The 21,750-nt window shown below is 56.6% G+C and overlaps 1 protein-coding gene across 2 annotated transcripts in view; it reads left to right on the top strand.

The window, feature by feature from the left end:
• Nucleotides 1-21,750, top strand: part of PDE2A (phosphodiesterase 2A) — a 348,564-nt gene that overhangs the window by 226,133 nt on the left and 100,681 nt on the right. For both annotated transcript variants that reach the window (XM_075919627.2, XM_075919628.2), the window contains one exon: nucleotides 7,017-7,106. In XM_075919627.2, the coding sequence (XP_075775742.1) occupies nucleotides 7,017-7,106 (90 nt within the window). The remainder of the gene's footprint in view (nucleotides 1-7,016; nucleotides 7,107-21,750) is intronic.

Raw genomic sequence — 21,750 nt, 5'->3', positions numbered from 1 at the left:
AGGCTGGCATAAACCAACGGGCACCTGGGAGTGTCACCAGAGTGTGGTCTGGATGTGGCAAGCCTAGACAGGACTTCTGCCTCCACTTGCCCATCCGTTAGGCATTTCAGAGTTGCTCGCCAGCTTCCAGCTGACGGCAGACCTCTCCAGTGCAGGGCACAGGCTCCGGGAGGAGCTTGCGTTGAGTCTTTCTGTCAAGCCAGACTGAAAGGGACTCTGGGTCCATTTGAAAGAGCCGGGATTTAACACAGCAAGCCGGTTCCAGCTCAACGAGCTGCGTGTTTTCTTATGTGCCTGTGCGCTCGGGGCCCCCGAAGGCAGCTGCCCGCAAAGGGCGTCATGAGTAATACAAAGGAATTGGCAGCGAGGCAAAGGGGTAAATAAATCAAGCACAGGTCGATGCATGAATCCCAGCTCAGTAAGTCTGGCGGCTAAGTGGCCGGAGACACTGCTTCCTGTGAGCTCTGCTGTCAGTGCAGGCAGTAAATTAGCAGTGCTTAGAAGATCAGACTACACAGTGGAGGCAACATGCAGGCTAATCAGGCCCGGGGGATGTAGGTGGAACTAGGTAGAATACTGTGTATTATTTAAGCAGGCCATTTCCATTTACTAGGTAAAATCCAAATGGCTTTGCTGTGTGTCATAGGCCTTCTACTGCCAATTGCTAATGGTGATTCTCCTTTAAAGAGTGGGGCTTCTACTGATTTTCTAGCAGTAGGATCTGAGTTCTTTCCCTGCAGTGGCTATTGAGTTCAGAGTGGCTGTCATGTGCCACATAACAGCACCTGTGAACTAAGAGAGAGCCATGGGTTTGTTACTAGAAATGTGGCAGACCATGTGAATGTACAGCATGCTGACTTTCAGTGGGCTCTCAAAGTAAAATTCATGGGGCTCATGTATCCCTTGGGTAGCTCCATTGATTGTTTCCAGCCAGCGGAAGGCTATGATTGCTCTGTCATTACATTTGCTTAAGCTCACTCTCATGCTTCCGGGCACGAGCAGGTTAGCGCAGGGGTCAGGTAGGAATTTCGGTCCCTCATGCGCAGCATTGTAGACGTACTGAAACACATTTTTAGAGACTTTCCTTCTTCTGTTGTACTGCAAGTTCTTGTGAGCCACCCGTCTGAACTGCTTTGGCACTGCAGAGTTTGTGTTCACCCACGTGTGTGATTTTCAGAGTGAGTTGGCGTCCATCAGGTGGGATTGGTGTGGAGAAGAGATGCCATCTCGAGATTGGTGGTGTAGCACTCGGTGTTTGGATGACTCGCCGATCAGGGCAGGCTGTGAGGGGCTCAGCCGTTGCTGTCCAATACCCGCGGGACAATTGTAGCCCAGAGTGAGGCTATCAGAGAGAGACAGACAGACAGACAGACACAGAGTTTCAGAACTGGGCAGAGAACTAATTGACTGGAACAAGCTGATCCAACAGCCCCCATAGGAGAGAGATGTTTTTTCCAGCCACTTACAGCAAAGGACACACCTACACCCCACCAATCAGAGCAGAGGACAGAGATGTCCCACCAATCAAAGGAGAGGACACCCAACATTCCACCAGTTAGAACAGAGGATGCCCACCCCATCCACCAACCAGAGCAGAGGGCCTTAAAGAATGTCACCAATCACGTAATTGGTCACTCCCACATTCTGACTCCTTACTCCTCCCACCCTCACAATGTCAAGCACGGAAAGTCATCCGTCCAATCACAGCACAGGAAAATCCAACAACCATCCTATCGCAACAGAGGGCACCCAGAGGTCCTAAGGTACCTCTTCTCATCTCCAGTGCATTGGCATCCATGCCATCGGTGCAAGCCCGGGACATATGCCAACTTTCCATCAATCGCAGCCAAAGACATGCCTGCACCCCACCAATCAAAGGCAGTTCTGAAGCCACCCAATGGGAGAGAGTCACACACACACTCCTACCTGCACTTGGGTTTGTTTTGCAAAAGCAAATCTGATTGGGCGTGGGCATATGTGCACGCCTGCAATTGGATGGCCTCAGGACTGTGTTTTGGGAGCTTTATACTGTCGGGAGAAATGAATGAGCAGAGATTCTCCTTTCCATTGGCAAAGGCGTGTGCGTCTGCGGCAGGGCCAGCTCCTTCCCTGCTGCCCACCACTGTGCTCTGGAGGGGCATAGTGCAGAGCTTAGTGATCGCAGTCATGTTTTCTCACTGCATGGTGTCTGTGCCAAAGCAGGCGCTGAGGATGCTATGCGCTTGCCACTGCTCATGGCTGGTGTGCTGACAGGGGCGGTTGCTACTGATCTAGACCGGAGCTCCGTCCCTCCTGGGTTTTGTTCCCAGTGGAGGAGCCTGAAGGGCGAGGCAGGGTGTGATGGCGCGTTGGGGTTTTCCCGTCTCCTGCACCCCCGTAGTGGCATGGACAGACTCCACCAGCCAGTAGAACAGAGGGAGTTTATTGCTTCTCCAGGGCACAGCACAGATGTCAGCTGGTTACAGGGCAGGCCTAGGATGCCTCAGCCCCCCTTGAGATGGGTAGCCTGGGTCCCTAAATCCCAGCCCGTTGCCTAGGCTGCTTCCTCCATGATACCAGCCAGAAACCTAACTCACTCACTTCCAGCCCTGCCCCCAGCCAGGGCTCCAATCCCCTTCTTCCTATTGCTCCACTCCCTCTGAGATAACTGGTCAGACAGGTTCAAAGCCCCCTTGCATAATGACTCATCCCCTGCCCTGCTGGGCTGTGCTACAGACAGCAGCCAGTGGAGGTCACTCACAACCCACTGCCCAGCATAGCAACCAGCAAGGTACCCCCCACTACGTCACACAGGGGAAGCAAAGAAGTCACACTTATATAAACTCTTAGCGATGGGCCAATGCCCCTGAGTGGAATCTCCCCTCGTTCTGATTTTGCACCATTGATCTCAGTGTCGGGGGGAGTTTTGCCTGGACAGAAGCTGTGTAATGATTTCAGGGGGTGCCAAATATACACAGGGCAAGCTATTGCTTCACAAAATGTGTGGTGTGCCCCTGAAGAGATTGCGGGGGGGACACAGGCCTCTTGGTTGGTCTCCAGACTGTTAGCTTTTATTACAAGGAACGAGGGAATTGCTCACTGTTCCAGTTTCAGGGAAATCCTTTTGATTGTGACCCACGTGTAACTGAGGCGGCACTGCCTGCCGGAGTCTGCAGAGAGCCTGAAACAGTAGCTCTTTGGTGTGTGTCGCCCTGTGCATTTCACTGGGCGCTAACGCAGACAGTAATGACGCATGAAATGTCAGCGTTAACTGTTAAACTTCAGGGCCTAAGGCTTGTCGCACAATGGGGTGTAGGGGACTCAGCTTGTAAAAGTTTGGGGTGGGTTTCTGGTCTCACTGCTGTCATTACAACAGGCCCGGGGGTCCATGAGCAGCGGGAATGCCAGGAGGGGGAAGGCTTTGCCTTCCCAAATCACTAGCCTGGCCCCGTCCACCCCTCTCCCAGGATGTCTACTGTAGGCGTACTGGGGGCGGAGTGTTGCTGCGCCCAAGCACCCGCTCTCCCTGTGTTCCGGGCCGGGAAAGCTTGGGTTGTGTGCAGCCCACCCTCCCCATGATGGGGGCATGGCCTGAGCAGAAGGGGCGAGGTTGGGGGCTTGTCTTCCCCAGCCCTACCTTCCCCAGCTGCCCATGAGGGATGGGGTTGGTGGGGGACTTGGGTGCCATTCGCTTGCAGCTCCGCTTTGTTCCCACCTGGAGGTCACATGGCAGACTATGGCTTGGAACCTGCTCTCACATTCTCTGGTGCAAACCAGGAGTAGCCCTGTTGGCTGGAATGCAGCCAAGCTGCTGAGAGTGGAGCACAGCAGGTGCTGGTGCTGGGGAATTCCAGGAGACAGTTGCCCTCACCTGGCTCCCCCGTTAGAGATGCGCCTGGATCCATGTTGTAGAGGGAGTGTGGATCCAGGTCTGTAGCTGGTGGCTTTGGCTCGCTGCTGGGACAGACGTGTCACGTGAAGGCTAACCAGCCACCCAGCATCTGCCATGCCAGAGGAGACCCTGCTAGCCCCCCATGGTCATGCTCTGCCACTGACCTCCTGGCCAAGGGAGTGGACTTTCCGCAGCTCCCTGATGTGTCCAGTTCAGCCACACTAGGGGCAAAGGCCTTTTTTTGTGTGCTCTAGAAGGGAGAGGCTTCCTGGGAGGCCGGGTTAGCTCAGGGAGACCTGTGTTGAGTGCCGAGCTCCGACACCAATTCACTGTGTAGCTTTGGGTGCATCCCAGGTCTGCTCCATGCCTCAGTTTCCCAGCACTTAAATACACAGCAGTTTTCATCCCATAATCTCACAGCATTGCATAACACTGCCTCAGCTTGCTCCCCTGTACACTTCAGGGTAAGTCATCTAGACTGTTTCATAATCAGTGTACTGGCTCTTTGCATTCTGGGCTAGGCAGGCGCCACCTTTGCCAGTACCTGTGAGCTGGCCATATTTGTCCCTGGGACAACTCCACTGGCATCCCTGGAGCTACCCTGGGCTGAATTCAGCCCAATAGGGTTGGGGGGTGTTTCCAATTAAATTAGAATCCACTTGCTCCAGCAGCTCCTGTAATGGACAGGAGGAGTTCTGGCCAGCACCCGGTGACTAAGGGGTTAAACTCAGGTAGCTAGCAAGGGGGTTGGCACAGGGTCAGAGGAACCAATCAAGATAGAGGGATAAAATTTGAATTGTGTAAGGTACCTTGCCTGCTTTCTTTGTGGGGGACAGTTAAACCAGGCGTTGAGAGAGACAGAATGATTGAAACCCAGGCAGGACTACCATGCCTCCAAGGAATCTGGGGCATGAAAGTGGCCTGAACCAAGAGAAGATCGTGAGTAAATAAAGGGGGGGAAGTGAATCTAGTTGTGATCAGGTTATTTTCTTTATTCTGTGGTTTGATTTGATCTGCTCTGTGTGACTCTATGCCTCCCCTCCCCATGTACCATCTAAGAATTGTTCCCAGAGATTTTCTGTGTTTTAATTTGTTTTCCTTAGTTGTGCTGTAACATCTAGCAACCAAGTCTGCTTTCTCAAGAATATCTTTTGTTTTGTAAAAAAAATCACTTTTTAAAGGTTATTTGATTCATGGGTCCTGGAAAGTACAGGAGGTCTGTCTGTGTGTGTGCATGTGCATGCCTCAGACTGAGGGGTCAACTACCAGAGACTGCAGCTTGTTTTTCTTTTCTTTTCTTTTTTTCAAGCTTTCTTGTGGCAAAAGAGCTTGGGGCCCCCCCTGGGGGTAGGTTAAGTGTTCACCCCTGATTTCAGGGATACAATCACTTGATGGTGGCAGCTACCCACCCCCAAAGTCAGTGAATCTGTGACTCTGGGGGAGTTTTTATCACCAGAGCCTGTAGAGGCAAGGGATATTTAAAGTCTTTATGGGCTCCCACCTTCAGCACTCAGAGTGCCAGAGTGGGGAACAGGCCGGACAGCTCTGGAAAGCAGCAGACTCCAGGCTGAGGCAAGTTCCCCTCTGAGCCCAGGAGGGCTTCGAGGCAGCTGACAGGCACGCCCCATCTCCTCATCGCTAACAAGGCTGGAAGAAAGGCGTGGAGCCCGGGAGCAGGCGTTCCAACCATCCAGCTTGCCGAGGCTGCACTGCAAGCCCACAGGAGGGCCACTGAGGGGGTGAATCAGGCAGTAAATTGTGCCTGGCGACTGACTGACTTGCAGGTGCCCAGCCTGGACAGGAGTGAGGAAGAGGAGGCCCCGGGGCAGGGAGAGAGCTGGAGCTTAGTGGAGCTGATGGGAATCTTTATTCTGGGACAGCCGGCTCCTAATGAAGGGCAGGTTGGCCTTGGGCTTACGGTGACCCTGGGCCTGATGACCATTTGGGGCCACAGACCTGCCTGTGGAACTGGCCTCGGTTCTGGGCTTCATAAAGGCCCCGACTCTACGTGTGCTACATGCGCTCTGGGGTTGGAGCCCCCATGGGGAAAAATAGCGGCAGCTCGGCACTGCTCAGCTGATTGGCAGGAGGGGGAGGGGCAGTGCCTGAGGGCAGAGCAGGAGCGGGAAGAGACAGGACAAGGATGGGGCCTTGGGAAAGGGGGGGGGGCTCAGGCAGAGCAGCTTGGAGCACCCACCTGGAGACAAGAAAGTCGGTGCTTCCTTCGGCTCTAACAGGACAATGGTGTTTCTGTCATTTGGCTGCAAGCGCCTGTGTGCATGTGCAGCACCGGCATGCAGGCCCCTGCCTCTAGGAGCCTCTGCAATGCAAATAATACAGGGTGGCAACTCCGCCTGCAGACCACAGCAGCTGAGCCTGCCCCATATATTTGGCACAAAAATAATCATCTGGCATCTTTCTCTGTCTGGAGAAGGTGGCAGAGATTGACCAAGGGGGTGCGTGGGAATGAGACCTGGCCAAAGGGCTAAGAATCACTAATAATGCCTCGTTGTGCTCTAGCACTTTTAATCAGCAGCTCTCCAGGCATGTTACACAGGGCCTCAGTTTCACCCTCCTCATTTTACAGATGGGGAAACCGAGGCACAGAAACTTGTCCTAAAAATCACCTAGTAGTGGAACCAGGATTAGAACCCAAGTCTCTTGGGTACTTAGCCTGCACATTACCTACTAGGTCACACTGCCTTGCTTGTGGCATTGCCCTTTAGGCCAGTGAGCCCTCTAACCGTTTTTGCGTCTTGTGGCCGTGAGTTCCACAGCCCAGGTCTGGCTCCGCTGAACATTCCGTCTGCCCCCTTTGGTCTAGACGCTCAGTCTAAAGGGAGGGCTCGGAGGAGCTGAGGGAAGCCCACCGCCTGTGCTTTACAAACCCCACCCCTGGAAAGGATGTACAATTTTGGCACAATCCCTCAGGTCCAGATTCAGGGATTTTATGGCCAGAAAGGACCATTACGAGCATGTAGTCTGACCCACTTAGTGCTGGCCAGAGACCCCCCTAGAGATCCCTGCTCAGTTTCTGTCTGTCTCGGGGCTGTCTGCAGTGCCCGGCACCAGGATTTCGAAGCCATGCCTGCCCAGTAGACGTCTGACGTTTCCATTAACCCAGGGCTTTTCTCTTCTTTCCCAGGATGCCTTACTGAGTCTGGGCTCCGTGATTGATGTCACCTGCCTCCGAGAAGCCATCAAAGATGCCATCGTGTCTGTGCTCCCCAAAGTGGTACGTATAGAGGCGGGTTCTGGGTAGGGCGGGATGCTCTGGCACTGCGGCGTGATCCTGCGGGCGGGGGTGCTGGCGTGGTTGGGTTCTAACTCCCACTGTGCTACTGACTTCCCTTGAGGCCTTGGGCAAGTCACTGGGTTGCTCCATGCCTCAGTTTCCCTGTTGGTATCACAGCCTTAGCAGAACACAGCACCAAGTATGCCACAGGCAACAGTCCTCTGTGCCCGGGAGGGACAGATCGAAACACTTGGGATGCCTCTCTGACATTTAACCTAGGCCTGAGCCATCGGCTCAGAAATCACAGAGAAGAGGGGTCTGTCTGGACAGGACCTCATGAGTTGTCTACTCTGTGCCCTGGCCCCATTGCAGGACATGCTTGCCCTGCCTGATATTTTGCCAGTGATCTGAGGAAGGTGGGGGGCAGGATTTCTTGTTCTGAATGTGCAAAGCAGACAGGAGGGCAGGGGAGATGGGCCCTCAAGCAGAGAGCCAGGCCTCAGCCCTGGTCGTTCGGGCTGGCACTGGTGTCCTGTCTCCCAGGGTGAGGTCTATATCCCCATCGGACAATGGGCCAGGATCTGACCTCGGTGCCCTTCTGCCGGGGCCTTGAGGCGCTCACAGAACCGGAGCTGGCTGCGTGCTCGGGGGGGGGTGATGCGTTCCCATGCTGTGGGTGCCAGGCCGCAGCCGTGTTGGGACGGGGCCGTCCATTCTAGAACAAGAAAACTCCAGGGGCAACCCAACGGGCGACACAGGCCCTGGAGAGAGCCATGCTGTTGTCATGCCGACAGGCAGAACCCAACGAGGGACCTCTTGAGCTCAGTGCAGGGGCCTGTTGAGCTAAAAGCCACTGGCGCTCAGCTCAGGCTGCACAGCAAACGCCTTCTCTCTGTCTGCAAGTGGTGTCAGTGCCACTCCAGGGGACAGTGCCCCATGCCCAGCTGGTGTGTGGGTTACACTGTGTCTTGGGGTGCCGGCTGTTAGCGTCCGAGGCCTGGGTCCCCACTCACTTGCTCTGCTTGCAAAAGGGGGCCCTGCCTGCATGGGGACTTGCCAGTCCTCAGGGCTGCGCTGCACTCCACAGCTTGCCCCCCGATTTGTTTCCATCCGATCCAGTGCTGCAGTGAGATCCCCTCCCCGAGCGGCTGAGTTCAGTGCAGCACCTGTGCGTGCCCTGTGCCAGCTCTCCCATGGCTGTCCCACACCACTCCGTTCCCTGGGACCGTGTGTACACGGCACCGCCAGGGGTCACAGAGACCAGAAGCACCCCACCCTCTCACCCATTTGCCAATGGCCCAGCCCGGCAGCACACCTAGCAGCCCCCCTCATTGCGTGCGGCTGCCCAGCCACCACTGTGCACCCTCGGCAGGAGGAGCAGCTCAGTTGCTCCCGCTGTGGTCCAGGCTTTGTTGTGCTGGGTGGACCCCCAGCGGGAGCCAGCCCCTGCCTGAAGAATGCACAATATAGACAGACCAAAAGCAGCCTACAAATCATTTGCCTGCAGCAGAGATGGGACTAGAACCTAGCACCCCTCACGCTCAAGGTAGAGCGACCCTGCCTGTAGTGCCCCCCCACCTTGGGGGAAATACTCTCTTCTGCTTCTGCTGTGCGGCAGCTGCTCAGAGGCCCCACCTGCCTTCTAGACCGTGGTGGGGATGGGAGAGGCCAGTTCAGAGCCTGCTCGCTGGTTTCTGTCCCGGCTCTATGTTAGCTGAGCCTGCGACCCCCTTTAATTTCCTGTCTCTGCCAGCCACTGGGGATAAAGCACCCAGCTGCTGTTGTCCTCACGTCGTTTGCAGCCTGAAATGGTTCCTGGCCTGACATGGCTAATCGCATTCTCCCGCCTGCTCGCCCGAGCGGAGCGCCCGGTGGGCCACTGCGAAATCCCCTCCGCTCCCGGAGGCCATTGTGTTCCTAATCTCCCGGCATTATGGCCTTAGCGGTGGGGATGATCCCTGTGTGTTCTCCGCGCCGCGCTTTGTCTCTTAGCCCCGGTAACGGCAGCGCATTCTGCTCTAGCAGGAGTGGGGGGCATGGTGCTGGAGGGGAGGGAGCCACTCTCCAAGGGCAGCAGATAATGCGCAACACGCTGGAGCTGCTGCAGTTCTTCACCTGGGCAGCCCCACTTGAGAGTCCTGTGAGTGTGAGTCCCGCTGAAGGCCCAGGTAAGGGGCACAGCGGGGGACTAACCCAGAATCCTGCATGGGCAATGCCCTGGGGCATCATGCGCCTGTTTTTCTGCAGGGGCGGGTGCTTATACTTAGCACTCGCTGGGGAGAGGGAAGCATTCTCATCCCATTCTCCATCGGGGAAACTGAGGCATGGGGGAGAGGTCTTGGGCAAGATCACAAAGCAGGGAATGGAGCTTTGCTCTCCTGAACCCCAGGCTGGCTTGAGCCACAAGACCAGACACCCTCTCTAAGGATTTCAGACCTCCGCTCTTTACACCCAGGCCCTCAACCAGTTTTGGAGCTGGATTTAAGTCAGGGGCATTGCAGTTTCATGCCTTCCAGCCCAGCAGCTGCCCAGCTGGCAGAGCTAATGCACCTCCCAGCAAGGGGGAAGGGAAAGCGATTCCCTGGTTAGCAGACCTGCCCCACACCAGGTTTTGGGACTCATTAGAATGCCAGTGCCCTGGTGGAGTCCAAGTGTGTCTGAATTCTGGGCCACAGACTCAGAGCCACCCTACTTGACGCCTGCCGGGGATCTGCCTTGCAATCCCACGCGCTCTGGCTTAGGAGCTGGTTCTAACACTTCCAAGGGCAGGATGAGGTCCTGTCCTTAAGGGTGGGACCCCTGTGGGTATGTCTACACTACCCCGCTAGTTCGAACTAGTGGGGTAATGTAGGCATACCGCACTTGCAAATGAAGCCCAGGATTTGAATTTCCCAGGCTTCATTTGCATAAGCGGGGAGCCGCCATTTTTAAAACCCCACTGGTTCGAACCCCGTGCAGCGCGGCTACACGGGGCACGAACTAGGTAGTTCAAACTAGGCTTCCTAGTTCGAACTACCGTTACGCCTCATTTCACGAGGAGTAACGGTAGCTCGAACTAGGAAGCCTAGTTCAAACTACCTAGTTCGTGCCCCGTGTAGCCGCGCTGCACGGGGTTCGAACCAGCGGGGTTTTAAAAATGGCGGCTCCCCGCTTATGCAAATGAAGCCCGAGAAATTCAAATCCCGGGCTTCATTTGCAAGTGCGGTATGCCTACATTACCCCGCTAGTTCGAACTAGGAGGCTAGTGTAGACATACCCTGTGTCCTTTGCACGGGGCTGCCTGCTTTATTCATGTGCGGTATAGAAGCTCCAATAGCAGGGGTGGGCAAAGGGGCCTCTACAGGCCGGATCTGGCCCGTTGAGCTGATGGATCCAGCCCCCGGCTGCCTGGCTGCTCCCACACCTCCAAGGGGTGGCGTTTCTCTCTAGCCGCCACGCGCCCATGGCAGGGTGGGGACAGGGGGAGAGACTTTGAGCTCCCCAACCCCACTTTCAGGCTCTGGTTGGCCGGGGGGGAACACAAGGTCTCCTCCCACTGCGGCATCTGAAGGGAACCCCCAGCTGTTTTAAAACAGCTGGTGATTCTCGGGGGTGGGGGCGCAAAGACTTCATGTGGGGAAGGAGCTCGAGAAGTCTCCTGGCCCTGCCCCTTCCACCTGAGGCCCCGCTCCTTCCGGGGAGGCCGGGGGCCACTTCCGAAATTCATGAAGTGGCCCCCTTTTAAAAATTGTCGCCCACCTCCGAACAATAGGGTGTCACAGAACCCCACTAAGATCCTGCTCATGTTAGCACCGGTGTCACTGACAACGGTCCCCATTGACAATGGCCGATTTGGACCAGTGTTTCTAAGAGCGGGCTCGGGCCCTGCTCTCCTCCCCTGAGCAAAGGGAGCCCAACGTGGCCCCTTCTGCTTTATCCATCAGCAGTGGCGGAAAGGGCGGATTGCTCAGCCTGATGGAATGTATTCTTTGCATGCCTTTGCTGCGGTGTCAGCAATTGAATCTGTTTTCACACAATACAATTATTCCAGTGAACGGTTAGCAAGGGGCCTGTCGAGAGCAGGGCTTTTTTTTTAATTAGTTCTTTTCAGTTGCCTGGGGTGTGAGCACACATTACTCCTTTGTTAACCAGCGCTCCCTTTCTCACGACGATAATGCAACTCGTTCGCCGGCGCCTTGCTGCATAGGAAACGAGGGATAATTGACAGTGGTTTTAAAATCAAATAATGGGGGTGTATTTACACCAGGCCCATGGTCCATGACTTGTTTGTATAGCCCAGGTGCTGTAATATGCACACGTCGAGGATAATAACCTACTACTGCTGTCAGACTATGTGGGTGTTCCTTTGCCACAACTGGTAGAGGTCCGTGGTTTGGTGCTGGTGGCCCCACATTCAAGCCCTCAAAAAGCTACGGTTGAAATTGGCCCAGGTTCTCTTTGCTTGTAAAGAAGTCAGAGGAAAGCTGGGTGCTCTGTTGCCCTTTCCCCTCAGGATCTGCCTTAAACAGACCTACCCACCAACAACCTCTGCGATGGCTGTTGAGCATTTCCCACAAAGAAAAACATCCCATGCCGGCATGCTGCCTCAGTTTCCCTGTCCAACTCAGCCCTGCTCTACCTCCCTCCGCTGCTGTGAAACTGAATTACTGCTTGTAACAATCAGGCTTTGTGATCCAGATTCCCAGCCCTGTCACCTATCCACTAGGCCACACTGCCTCTCAGAGCCCATGGGAAATCAGCTCGGGGACATATTAGTATGTCTTTACTTGTCCGCCCAATGCACTAGCCCTCACTGAGTAACCATGTTGTCTTATTGCTTAGCCCCCAATCTTCCTCCCTCCCTTCCTCGTCCTCCCTCCTGGGGTCTAATCCCCCTTTTCCACCGTGCCTGTCTTGAGGCTGTACATTGTGCATTGCAAGGCATCTGCCATGCTCTGGAGCTCCGCAAGACCTGCATGGACCTGAGCCATGACCCCGGATCCATCCTGGAGTCAGGCTGGTTCCAGTTGCTCCAGTCCTTGATTGGCCGCTGGATGCAGGGGTGACCGGCCATGGGAGTTTGGCCAGAGACCAGCTGCTGCTGAAGCCGATGATGGTATGTTTGGGGCTGGGGAGCGGGAGGTGGATGCCCGTCCATCTCCTAGCTGCATGGTTGACTGCTGTGTGCCTCTCTGGGCTGTCTAGGAAAGCTCCCTCCCAGCTGCCTAGGCGTTGCCCTGGCTCCCTACACACTCCTGGGATGCAAATCCGCCAGGGCCCGGGAGTGATCCGAGAGGCAAGGAAGGAGTTAACGTGCCCTCGGGCAACTGTATCCCGGTGGCTTCACACACCCGCCTCCAGCTCCTGTTGTGCTGAAATCAGCTGGAACTCAGGGGCATAGTGAAGGCGGGCAGGGGGGGGGCAGTTGCCCCCGGGCGCCGTTGCCCCCGGGCGCCACGCTAGGGCGCGCGCAAGAAGAACGGCCCGGGAGGGTCTGACATGGCCACGGCTGCTGTGGTGGGGCTGGGCAGTCCCAGACCTGCCCACGCTATTCTCCCTGCGCTCACCCTAGTGTGGCCCCCGGGGGCAACTACCCCCCCCCCCCGCCGCTTCCCCCTCCCTACGCCACTGCTGGAGCTACAGGGCTGGGCCCCTCTTCGCATCCAGCCCCAAGTTCCGTAGCTGCTCACCCTTGCTAGGGTGAATGCTCCATGTGCCAACTCTGCTCCAGTGACGGCTTGGGAGGCTGATCCCCTCTGGGTATCCCTGGGATACGGCAAACTCCCCCCACAACATCCCCCCCTGCGGGCCAGGTCCCATTGAGCCCTCCGGCCCTCTGCAGAGGCCGTCCACCAAGGTGTCAGCTGGCCTGGCGTCTTCTTGGGAGAACGCCTCTCCACTGGCCTCCGAGCCCAGCAACTCGCCTCCAGGAAGCAGCCAGCTGGGGGAGCCTTCCAGGTGTTCCTGGGTAGTGGGAACATGGACAGCCCTGCCAATTCCTATCCCACTAGAGCCCAGCCCCCACGTGGGCCGCTGTCCCCTGCCCTGCGGCCCCACCCTTCCCCCAACATTGTGGCTGCTGGTCCCTGCCCAAAGCCAGTGCCTCCCTCCCCAGGGCACCAAGCAGCCCCAGCTCCGCCCTCCCCGGTGGCTGGGTCAGCAGGGCACTCCCAGCTTCCCCCTGGCCTGGCCCCTGGCCCCCCGGAGAAGCTGGGCTGCCCAGACTCCACGCATCTGCATGGCTCTGGGCACAGCCAGGCCAGCATGCCACAGCCCGAGCCTTCCCGACTGGCCAGGCATCATGGGCAGGGCTACCCTGACTGTTTTGGGAAGGCAATGCCTACCCAGGCCTAGGTTACCCACCGCCCATGCAGTCACTCTGACTCGTAACAGCACCTGGAGTGAGATGTGGGCCCCACTGTGCCAGGTACTGCGCATACACGGCGTCAGACAGTCCCTTCAGTGACTGGACAAGACAGAGGGAGAAGGGCTGTATTTCTGGCAGAACGGCCCTTCTGAACCAGACAGCAAGGGGTGAGCCAGCAGAGGCAGGACCCGAAACCAAGCGGACTCAATTGAGCTTCTCCAACAGAAGGCTACGAGGTGACTTGGTTGCAGTATCTAAGTCCTTTATGACGAGATTTCTGCTAGTTGCAGGCTCTTCAGCTGAGCAGACACAGGTAGCAGGATCCGAGGGCTGGAAGCAGGAGCTGGACACATCTGGTGTGGAAAGAAGATGCAATTTGTATACAGGACGGGGAGTTTAACCATGGTGCAGCTTAGCCGGAGGCGCGGTGGAGTCTCCATCGTGAGACGTCAGCACATCAAGACTGGCTGTCTTTCTTAAAGATCGAAGCCAACTCAGCCAGAAGTTACGGGCCGGGGGTAGAGTTTATTGGGGGAGGGTCTATGACCCATTGTGGCACAGTTGGGGGCTGTCTGCTCTGTAACCCGGGGTCTCCCTGCACAGTGGTTCCCACTGACTCACCCACATGTGGATTAACCCAGACACCTAAGCTCAGCCTGAGGAGATAACAAGGGATTCCCAGGGGAAGAGACAAAGGGAGAGAGGTGGAGACCAACAAAAGGTTTCGGGGGAAGGGTCAGTTGCAGGCTGGGGAACATGAAGGAGTGAGCCTAAACTGAGGGCTGGAGGTCTAGGAGGGCGATGGACCCCCTAACCCAAGGGATCTGAGGCATCCTGGCTCAGACTCCTGTAGCCACATCACATCTATGCTGTGCTGTATCCTGGAGGAGCAATAAACCCCCTCTATTCTACTGTCTGGCGGAGTCTGTTCTTGCTGCATACGGGGCTGCAAGATTTGGGGGAACCCCGAAACGGCGTCACACCGATGTCATGCCGGAGTTCAGGCTAGGTCATCAGAATGGCCCTGTCCGGATGTCACATCACAGCATCTTTCTATCCTTGTGGCTCTCCACTCCATGCACCCTCCATCCCTCTTTCATTGAAAGCCAACGAGGCGTCCTTGACACGAGTCAATTACCGACTGCCCGACAAGACGCTGCGTCTGTTTAAGCCCTGAGCTGACTCGCTGGGAAGGCATTTTTTGTGCTTGGCAGCTGGACCAGGGAGAATGCCACGTCGATCTCCCGGTGTAATATAATTAGATATTCACATTGGTTGCCTGCGTGGTGGGAAGGAAGGGGCATGTGCTTTCTAGAGACAAGAAGTCAAAGCACAACGCCATTCAGCCGGCTTGATTTTCACCACTTTGGTCCAGTCTCCAGGAGACAGTTCATACAGAGTGCACCACCAGGCGGAAGGGCGGCCTCTAAGCTAGAGAGGGGCACAGGGCAATGAACGGGACTTTAAGAGAGTGCTAGTGTTCTGCCTTAGGACTTTTTCCATCTACCCTTCCCTGTAATGTCTGAGTGCCTTCACCAAGTAACACTGGGGAAATAGCATAGTTCCCTGCAGATTTATAGCTTCAAAGGTCCGAAAGGACAACTGTGATCATCGGTAAAGCCCTGCGCAGATACAAAATTTGTATCTTCATCTGTGTCTGTATCCGCAAAAATGAGCCGTGGATATCTGCGTTCATAACTGCGGATGTCATTACCCACGGATAGAATGCAGACACCAATTGAAATGAATAGGCAGCAGGTTTAAAACAAACAAAAGGAAGTTTTTCTTCGCTTGGCACACAGTCAACCTGTGGAACTCCTTGCCAGATGATGTGGTGAAAGCTAGGACTTTATTAGGGTTCAAAAAAGAGCTAGATAAATTCATGGAGGTTAGGTCCATCAATGGATGGGTAGGAATGGTGTCCCTAGCCCCTGTTTGTATGGAAAAGGGTGACAGGGGAGGGATCATGTGATGATTACCTGTTGTGTTCCCTCCCTCTAGGGCATCTGGTATTGGCCACTGTCAGCAGACAGGATATTGGGTTGGGTGGACCATTGATCTGACCCAGTCTGGCCATTCTTATGTTCTAATCATCTGGTCCAGTGGCTCAACTTTTCCAGACTCTTGTACCTTCTGATTTGTCTTGTGTGCCCCCAACTTTCACCTCCTTAAAAATGACTTGCTTACAACATCAGACATCAACATATGGACGTGTTCCAGAACAATGTGCCGACTTTCTTATTTTTAGTGTCTAGTCATAAAATACAGCGACTGGAATATAAACGTTGTACTTCTGTTCCAGTGTGTGGTCTGTAGAGCTGTATAAACAAGCCATTGTCTGTGTGAAAGTGTAGTTTGTATTGACTGTGCTAGTGCTTTCTAGGCAGCCTGTTGTAGCTGCCTATGAGCTGATGGAAAGACATCTGTGTCCCCCCAAGGGTCCGGGCCGGGTATGGTGCGGGAGAGGATTCTGAGCTGGAGGAGGGGTGCAGGAGGAAGTGCAGAGTCTGGGAAGGGGTTGTGACCTGGGACAAGAGTGCAGGAGGGGGTGCAGGGATCTGGTTGTAACTAGGGGTAGGGAATTAGGGGGCAAGGTCTGGGTGGGAGTTGACCTGGGGTGGTGGGGCAGAAGATTTGTGTGCAGGGGCTGGGAAGAGATAAGGTGGCAGGTTCGGGGAGTGGGTAAGGAGAAGGGCTGGGGTGCTAGAGGCTGCCTTTGGCCAGGAGGCGCTTACCTGGCAGCTCCCAGCCAGCAGGTTCCTCAGCCAGGCTCCCTGCCTTCCATGCTCCTGCAGGCCGCTCAGAGCAGCTGACTACAGGGGCCACATGTGGCTCTGAACGCTGCAAGCCCAGAAGGGGCGGGATACTTCACGCACTGCCTATCTTGCAAACAGGCCCCTCCCATTGGCTGGAAACCAGCCAGTGGGAGCTGCTAGGTTGTGCTGGGGGTGGGGCAGCACGCAAAGCCTCTCTCCCCTCCCTGTGGCTCGCAGCATTCAGAGAGCTGCTTTGAGCAGGGGGCGGGGCAGGCATGGGCTGGATCCGGCAGCCTGGTGGGCTGGATTTGGCCCACAGGCCATATTTTTCCAGCCCCTGTATTAGCCCTTTCTCTGCTCGACTGAAAACCCCATTAATAAATTGGTTCCCAACGTCAGTACCTGTAAACGGATCCGATCACCCCCGAACCGTCTCTCTGTGCTGCTCAATAGACTCAGCTCCCCGAGTCTATCGCTGTCAGGTGGGTTTTTTGATCGAGTGTGTCTCGCAGCTCTTCGCTGAATCTCTCCAGTGTATCAACAGCTGGAGCGTCCCCTGTTTTTGCGTCCCAGGATCTTCGTCGCTCTTTTGACCACAGGGAAGCCCTAGGTGGGAACACTTTCTTAAAGGGATCAAAGGGAGTAGAATGATCTGGCTATCCCCCGGCTACCAGTGGAGAAACTGAGGCACAGAGAGGCTGAGGGTATGCTTAAGCCGACTGAAGTGAACGTGAAAACTCCTGTTGATTTCAGTGAGCTTTGTATGTGGCCCTAAGAGTCACCCAGCAGATCTTTGGCAGGCGTTAGAACTGAGCACCTGTCGCCAGAGTCCAGTGCCTTGAACACAAGACCCACCTCCACCCCCTGCCCCCGGGGGCAGGCGACCGTGTCCCCATAATGAGCTTGATTGAGCATGAAATTGGAGGAAGCCCTCGCCTGCCCCCTGATAAATCAATCGGTTTGACAAACCGCGACGAGGCAGCAGCTGGCTCGGCTGTGAACTCGGGCTGCCGCGATCAGGGATTCAGGCAGACCAGCCCACACAGGCTCAGCTGCTGCCCTGCAGAGAGCATCTCTGTCGCGCCAGGGAGCCCTGGGCTGCCCTGGCTGAAATGTGCATTTCCCAGGTGCCCCCCAGCGTGGGCAAGTGTCGGCCCAGCCCCCCGCCGCAGCCTGCCCTCCGGGAACCCCAGTGCAGCATCCGATGCGGGCCAGGCCCAACGGCAAGCTTGGGTTATGCTGAATTGCTCAGGGAGCAGGAGGGGGTGGAGCAAGTAGGAGATGCCCCGTGGGCTCCTGGCTGGGGTAGCTGGGGCAGGCAGAGGTGCCATCTCCCTAACCACAGGCTCAGCTTCCTGCCCACCTGACATTTCAGAGGCCTGCCCATGCCCGTTGCCCGAACCCCGCAGGTTTTCTGGGTGTTCCTGGCTGGCGCACTCGCTTAGCACGCCCCGAATGCGGGGAGGGGACCTCTGTCCACACCCAGCTTCTGGCAGAGGGCACTTCTGTTGGCTATGGCCTGAGCAAAGACCTGAACCAGGGACACGTCTACACTGGGGAGTTATTTGGAAATAACAAGGCGAACTGCCACGCCTGCCATTTCGAAATAACCATGCCTGCTTGTGAAGAGGAATAGCGCTATTTCAGGAGTGATGATTTCCTAAGAACCTGGTAGTGTGGCCATCACCTGGATAGCCCATTAGGAAACCTGCTTTCCTTGCTTTCAACACCCAGTTGGCATCACAAGCCAAGTATGAGACACTTCCCACCCACTTAATCAGCCTCATTAGCACCGGCCCTCCCCCCCCCCCCCCCCCCCCCCCCCCCCCCCCCCCCCCCCCCCCATCCTTTTCCTGTTATAAATTGTGAGGGTCCTCCCTTTTCTCTCCACTCTGCTCATCTGAGGAAGTGGGTTTGGCCCCAAAAAGCTCATGATACTATATTTTTTCAGGAAGAACGGCTCTTGTGCAAGAGGGGGGTTTTGCGCAAAAAGGAGCCATCTACACAGCTCCTTTTTGCGCAAAAGCCTCTCACACAAAAGCAGCTGCTCATTAATGATGCCACTAGGCCACGCTTCCCATTCTCACAGGCCACTTTATATCTGTCCAGTGGTGGGACGGGGGGCGACTTGCAGTCACCATCGAGCGGGGCTGGCTCTGAAGCCATGGCCTCCACGGCCGAGGTCTGATTCTGCTCCGTTACAGCCGGCAGAGGCAGGAGAAACTCGGCTCATGTGTGCGAACTCCCAGGCGAACTCTCTCGGGGGCGTGACAGCTGTTTACAACACTCTAAGGCTACGTCTACACTGGCCCCTTTTCCAAAAGGGGCATGCTAATTTGACAGGTCGTAATAGGGAAATCCGCGGGGGATTTAAATATCCCCCGCGGCATTTAAATAAAAATGTCCGCCGCTTTTTTCCGGCTTTTAGAAAAGCCGGAAAAAAACGTCTACACTGGCCCCGATCCTCCGGAAAAAAGCCCTTTTCCGGAGATCTCTTATTCCTACTTCAAAGTATTCCTACTGAAGTAGGAATAAGAGATCTCCGGAAAAGGGCTTTTTTCCGGAGGATCGGGGCCAGTGTAGACGCAGCCTAAGTGAGAGCAGATTCAGGCTCAGGGGTGTAAATTTGGAGGGTGTCTCAGAATCGGGGCTGCACTGGCTTGCGTTGATGCCTGATGCTCCCCCGGCCTTCCAAAGAAGGAGCATTAACAATCGTTTAATCAACCTCCCTGACTCTGCTCAGACAGGCCCCTGCTGTTGGCTCAGCCCCCGCGCTACACCCGTGTGCTTTGGCATGGGGCCGGGAGGCGTCTCTGAGCCAGAAGCGCTGGGCTGGGTCTGACAAACGCGTGTGCTTCATTCCCTCGAAAGGCTGCTTGGCTCCTTTCCCCGGGCCGGCGGACCCATCGCCTCCACTAGGAAATCACGCCCCTCGCTGGAACCCTCTGGCCTTGGAGACCGGAGTGGGGCAGTGGAGATGGGACCTGTCGGATTTGCAGGTCCCCAGGAAATCGGCAGGTGGCAACGGCACCCATTCGTTCGGGGCTGGGGGGCCTGCCAGTGGCTGTGAGTTCAGGGGTGTCCGTCAGTGCCGCCTTGTGGCGATTACTCCTCTGTGTGCTCGGCTTTGGCGAGCCTGGCGGGGAGATCTCGCCGTCCCGGCTGCTCGAAGGCGCCCTGTTTCCCAGGGAGGCTGGAGTTCGTCTTCCCCAGCTGGCGTGGCATGAAAAGCTCCTTCTTCCCGGATGGGGAGTCGCAAGGGGGGATTTGCCCCAGCCATATTATCACTGATGCGCCAGGTGCCCGGGGGAGATTACGGGGAGGGGCTTGGCGGGGTCTCCCTCCTGCCGCCTGTGCAGCCCGTGGCCCTGGTGCATCCAGCCGGCAGGGACTGGGATCCGCAGGGGGTCAGTGGAGGAGCGCAGCTGAGGGCCCCGCAGGAGGCAGAGCGCAGATAGCAAGGTGGGAAGGGGCAGGGAGGGAGGTTATGTTGCTTTTCTGCCCCTCCAAGGTGTCCACGTGGTAAGGGCCAAGTCCTGCCGTCCTTCCTCACTCCACTGACCCTAATTAGCACAACTCCCGGGGCTCGGTTCTAGGGACTGCTGGGCGGTTCAGGGCTCGGCTCCCATCCCTGCCCTGCCCTTCACTCCAGCGGTTTGGGGGCAGATCATTAAGGGCCAAATGTGTAACGGTGTTTAGTAGGTGCCCAGTGAAGTTTTGCAAAGCACCAGCCTCAGTTTCCCATCTGTAGAATGGGGATACCAGCCCAGCCCTCGGTAAATCCATTCCAGACCAAGGTAAAGGGCCCCTAGAAACCCCATTGGTTGCGTAAGCACACTGCACAGGGCAGGCTGGTAAGAGCCAGGCATGACTCCGAGCGAGGCTGAGTTCTGTACTTTGCTTTCACCGACCAGTTCCAAGTGGAAACGCCTGTGGAGTCCCAGGCAGCCCCCGGGGGTGCCCCGATCTGTCTCCCTGGTGCACCTCCCTTGGGATAGGCTGCGGTTGAGAAACCCTCCCAGAATCTCCAGGGGAAGGGTGTGTTGGCTTATGACAGAGAGGGGTTTAATGAGGCACCAGGGGAGGAAATAACGTCACCCTCATGGGCTTGGCCCAGCCCGTCGCTCTCGGGAGGGGGACAATGGAAAAAGACCTTCCAGGCTAACGAACAGCCACGGAAATGGAAGCAGCTGCCCAGCCTTGGAGCTGTTTGAAATGCCGGCTGTAACTTTGCCTTGCCATTTCCTTTTGGATCTGCAGGGTTTCAGATGGTGTGAGTGAGTGTGTGTGCAATCCCAATCCAGATGCAATCAGGGGGTGCATTTCACACCTGCAGCCCCAGTGGGGGTCCCCGGCTCAGGAAAGCACCCCGCAGCCATGAGGCCTGAGCAGGGCCTGACACACCGGCTTGAAGCAGGGCTGTCGGGCCCGAGGGCTGATGACAGGGAATTGTTCGAAAAGTCCCGACTCCTAAAGCAGATGCCGTCGTGGGGGAGTATATTGGCTGTGAATGAATTGGTCTCAATGGGCCAGGGGTAAACTGAGGCAGGAAATCAGAAGGATTCAAGCCATCAGTGGAGGGAGGTTCTAGAGTCGCCTTCCATGGCTTTGGCAGAGGGTACTGAGTATTGTGAATTCCACTCGGCTTAACACTTACCGGACGCTATAAAATACTGTGGGTGCATTCAGTGCCCCTGCCATGCTGCGGGATGCGCCGGGCTCACCCTGGGTCCAGTTACCTGCCATGCTGCGGGATGCGCCGGGCTCACCCTGGGTACAGTGCCCTGCCATGCTGCGGGATGCGCCGGGCTCACCCTGGGTACAGTGCCCTGCCATGCTGCGGGATGCGCCGGGCTCACCCTGGGTACAGTGCCCTGCCATGCTGCCAGACGCGCCGGGCTCACCCTGGGTACTGTGCCCTGCCATGCTGCCGGATGCACCGTGCTCACCCTGGGTACTGTGCTCTGCCATGCTGCGGGATGCGCCGGGCTCACCCTGGGTACAGTGCCCTGCCATGCTGCCGGATGCACCGTGCTCACCCTGGGTACTGTGCCCTGCCATGCTGCCGGACGGGCCAGGCTCACCCTGGGTACAGTGCCCTGCCATGCTGCGGGATGCACCAGGTTCACCCTGGGTACAGTGCCCTGCCGTGCTGCGGGATGCGCCGGGCTCCCCCTGGGTACAGTGCCCTGCCATGCTGCCGAACGTGCTGGGGTCACCCTGGGTACAGTGCCCTGCCATGCTGCCGGATGCGCAGGGCTCACCCTGGGTACAGTGCCCTGCCATGCTGCCGGATGCACCATGCTCACCCTGGGTACTGTGCCCTGCCATGCTGCCGGATGCACCGTGCTCACCCTGGGTACTGTGCTCTGCCATGCTGCGGGATGCGCCGGGCTCACCCTGGGTACAGTGCCCTGCCATGCTGCCGGATGCACCGTGCTCACCCTGGGTACTGTGCCCTGCCATGCTGCCGGACGGGCCAGGCTCACCCTGGGTACAGTGCCCTGCCATGCTGCGGGATGCACCAGGTTCACCCTGGGTA

Source organism: Pelodiscus sinensis, chromosome 1 (assembly GCF_052426305.1).
Source record: "Pelodiscus sinensis isolate ZL-2025 chromosome 1, ASM5242630v1, whole genome shotgun sequence".
Lineage (NCBI taxonomy): Eukaryota > Metazoa > Chordata > Testudines > Trionychidae > Pelodiscus > Pelodiscus sinensis.
This window is presented reverse-complemented; position numbering and strand designations above follow the sequence as displayed.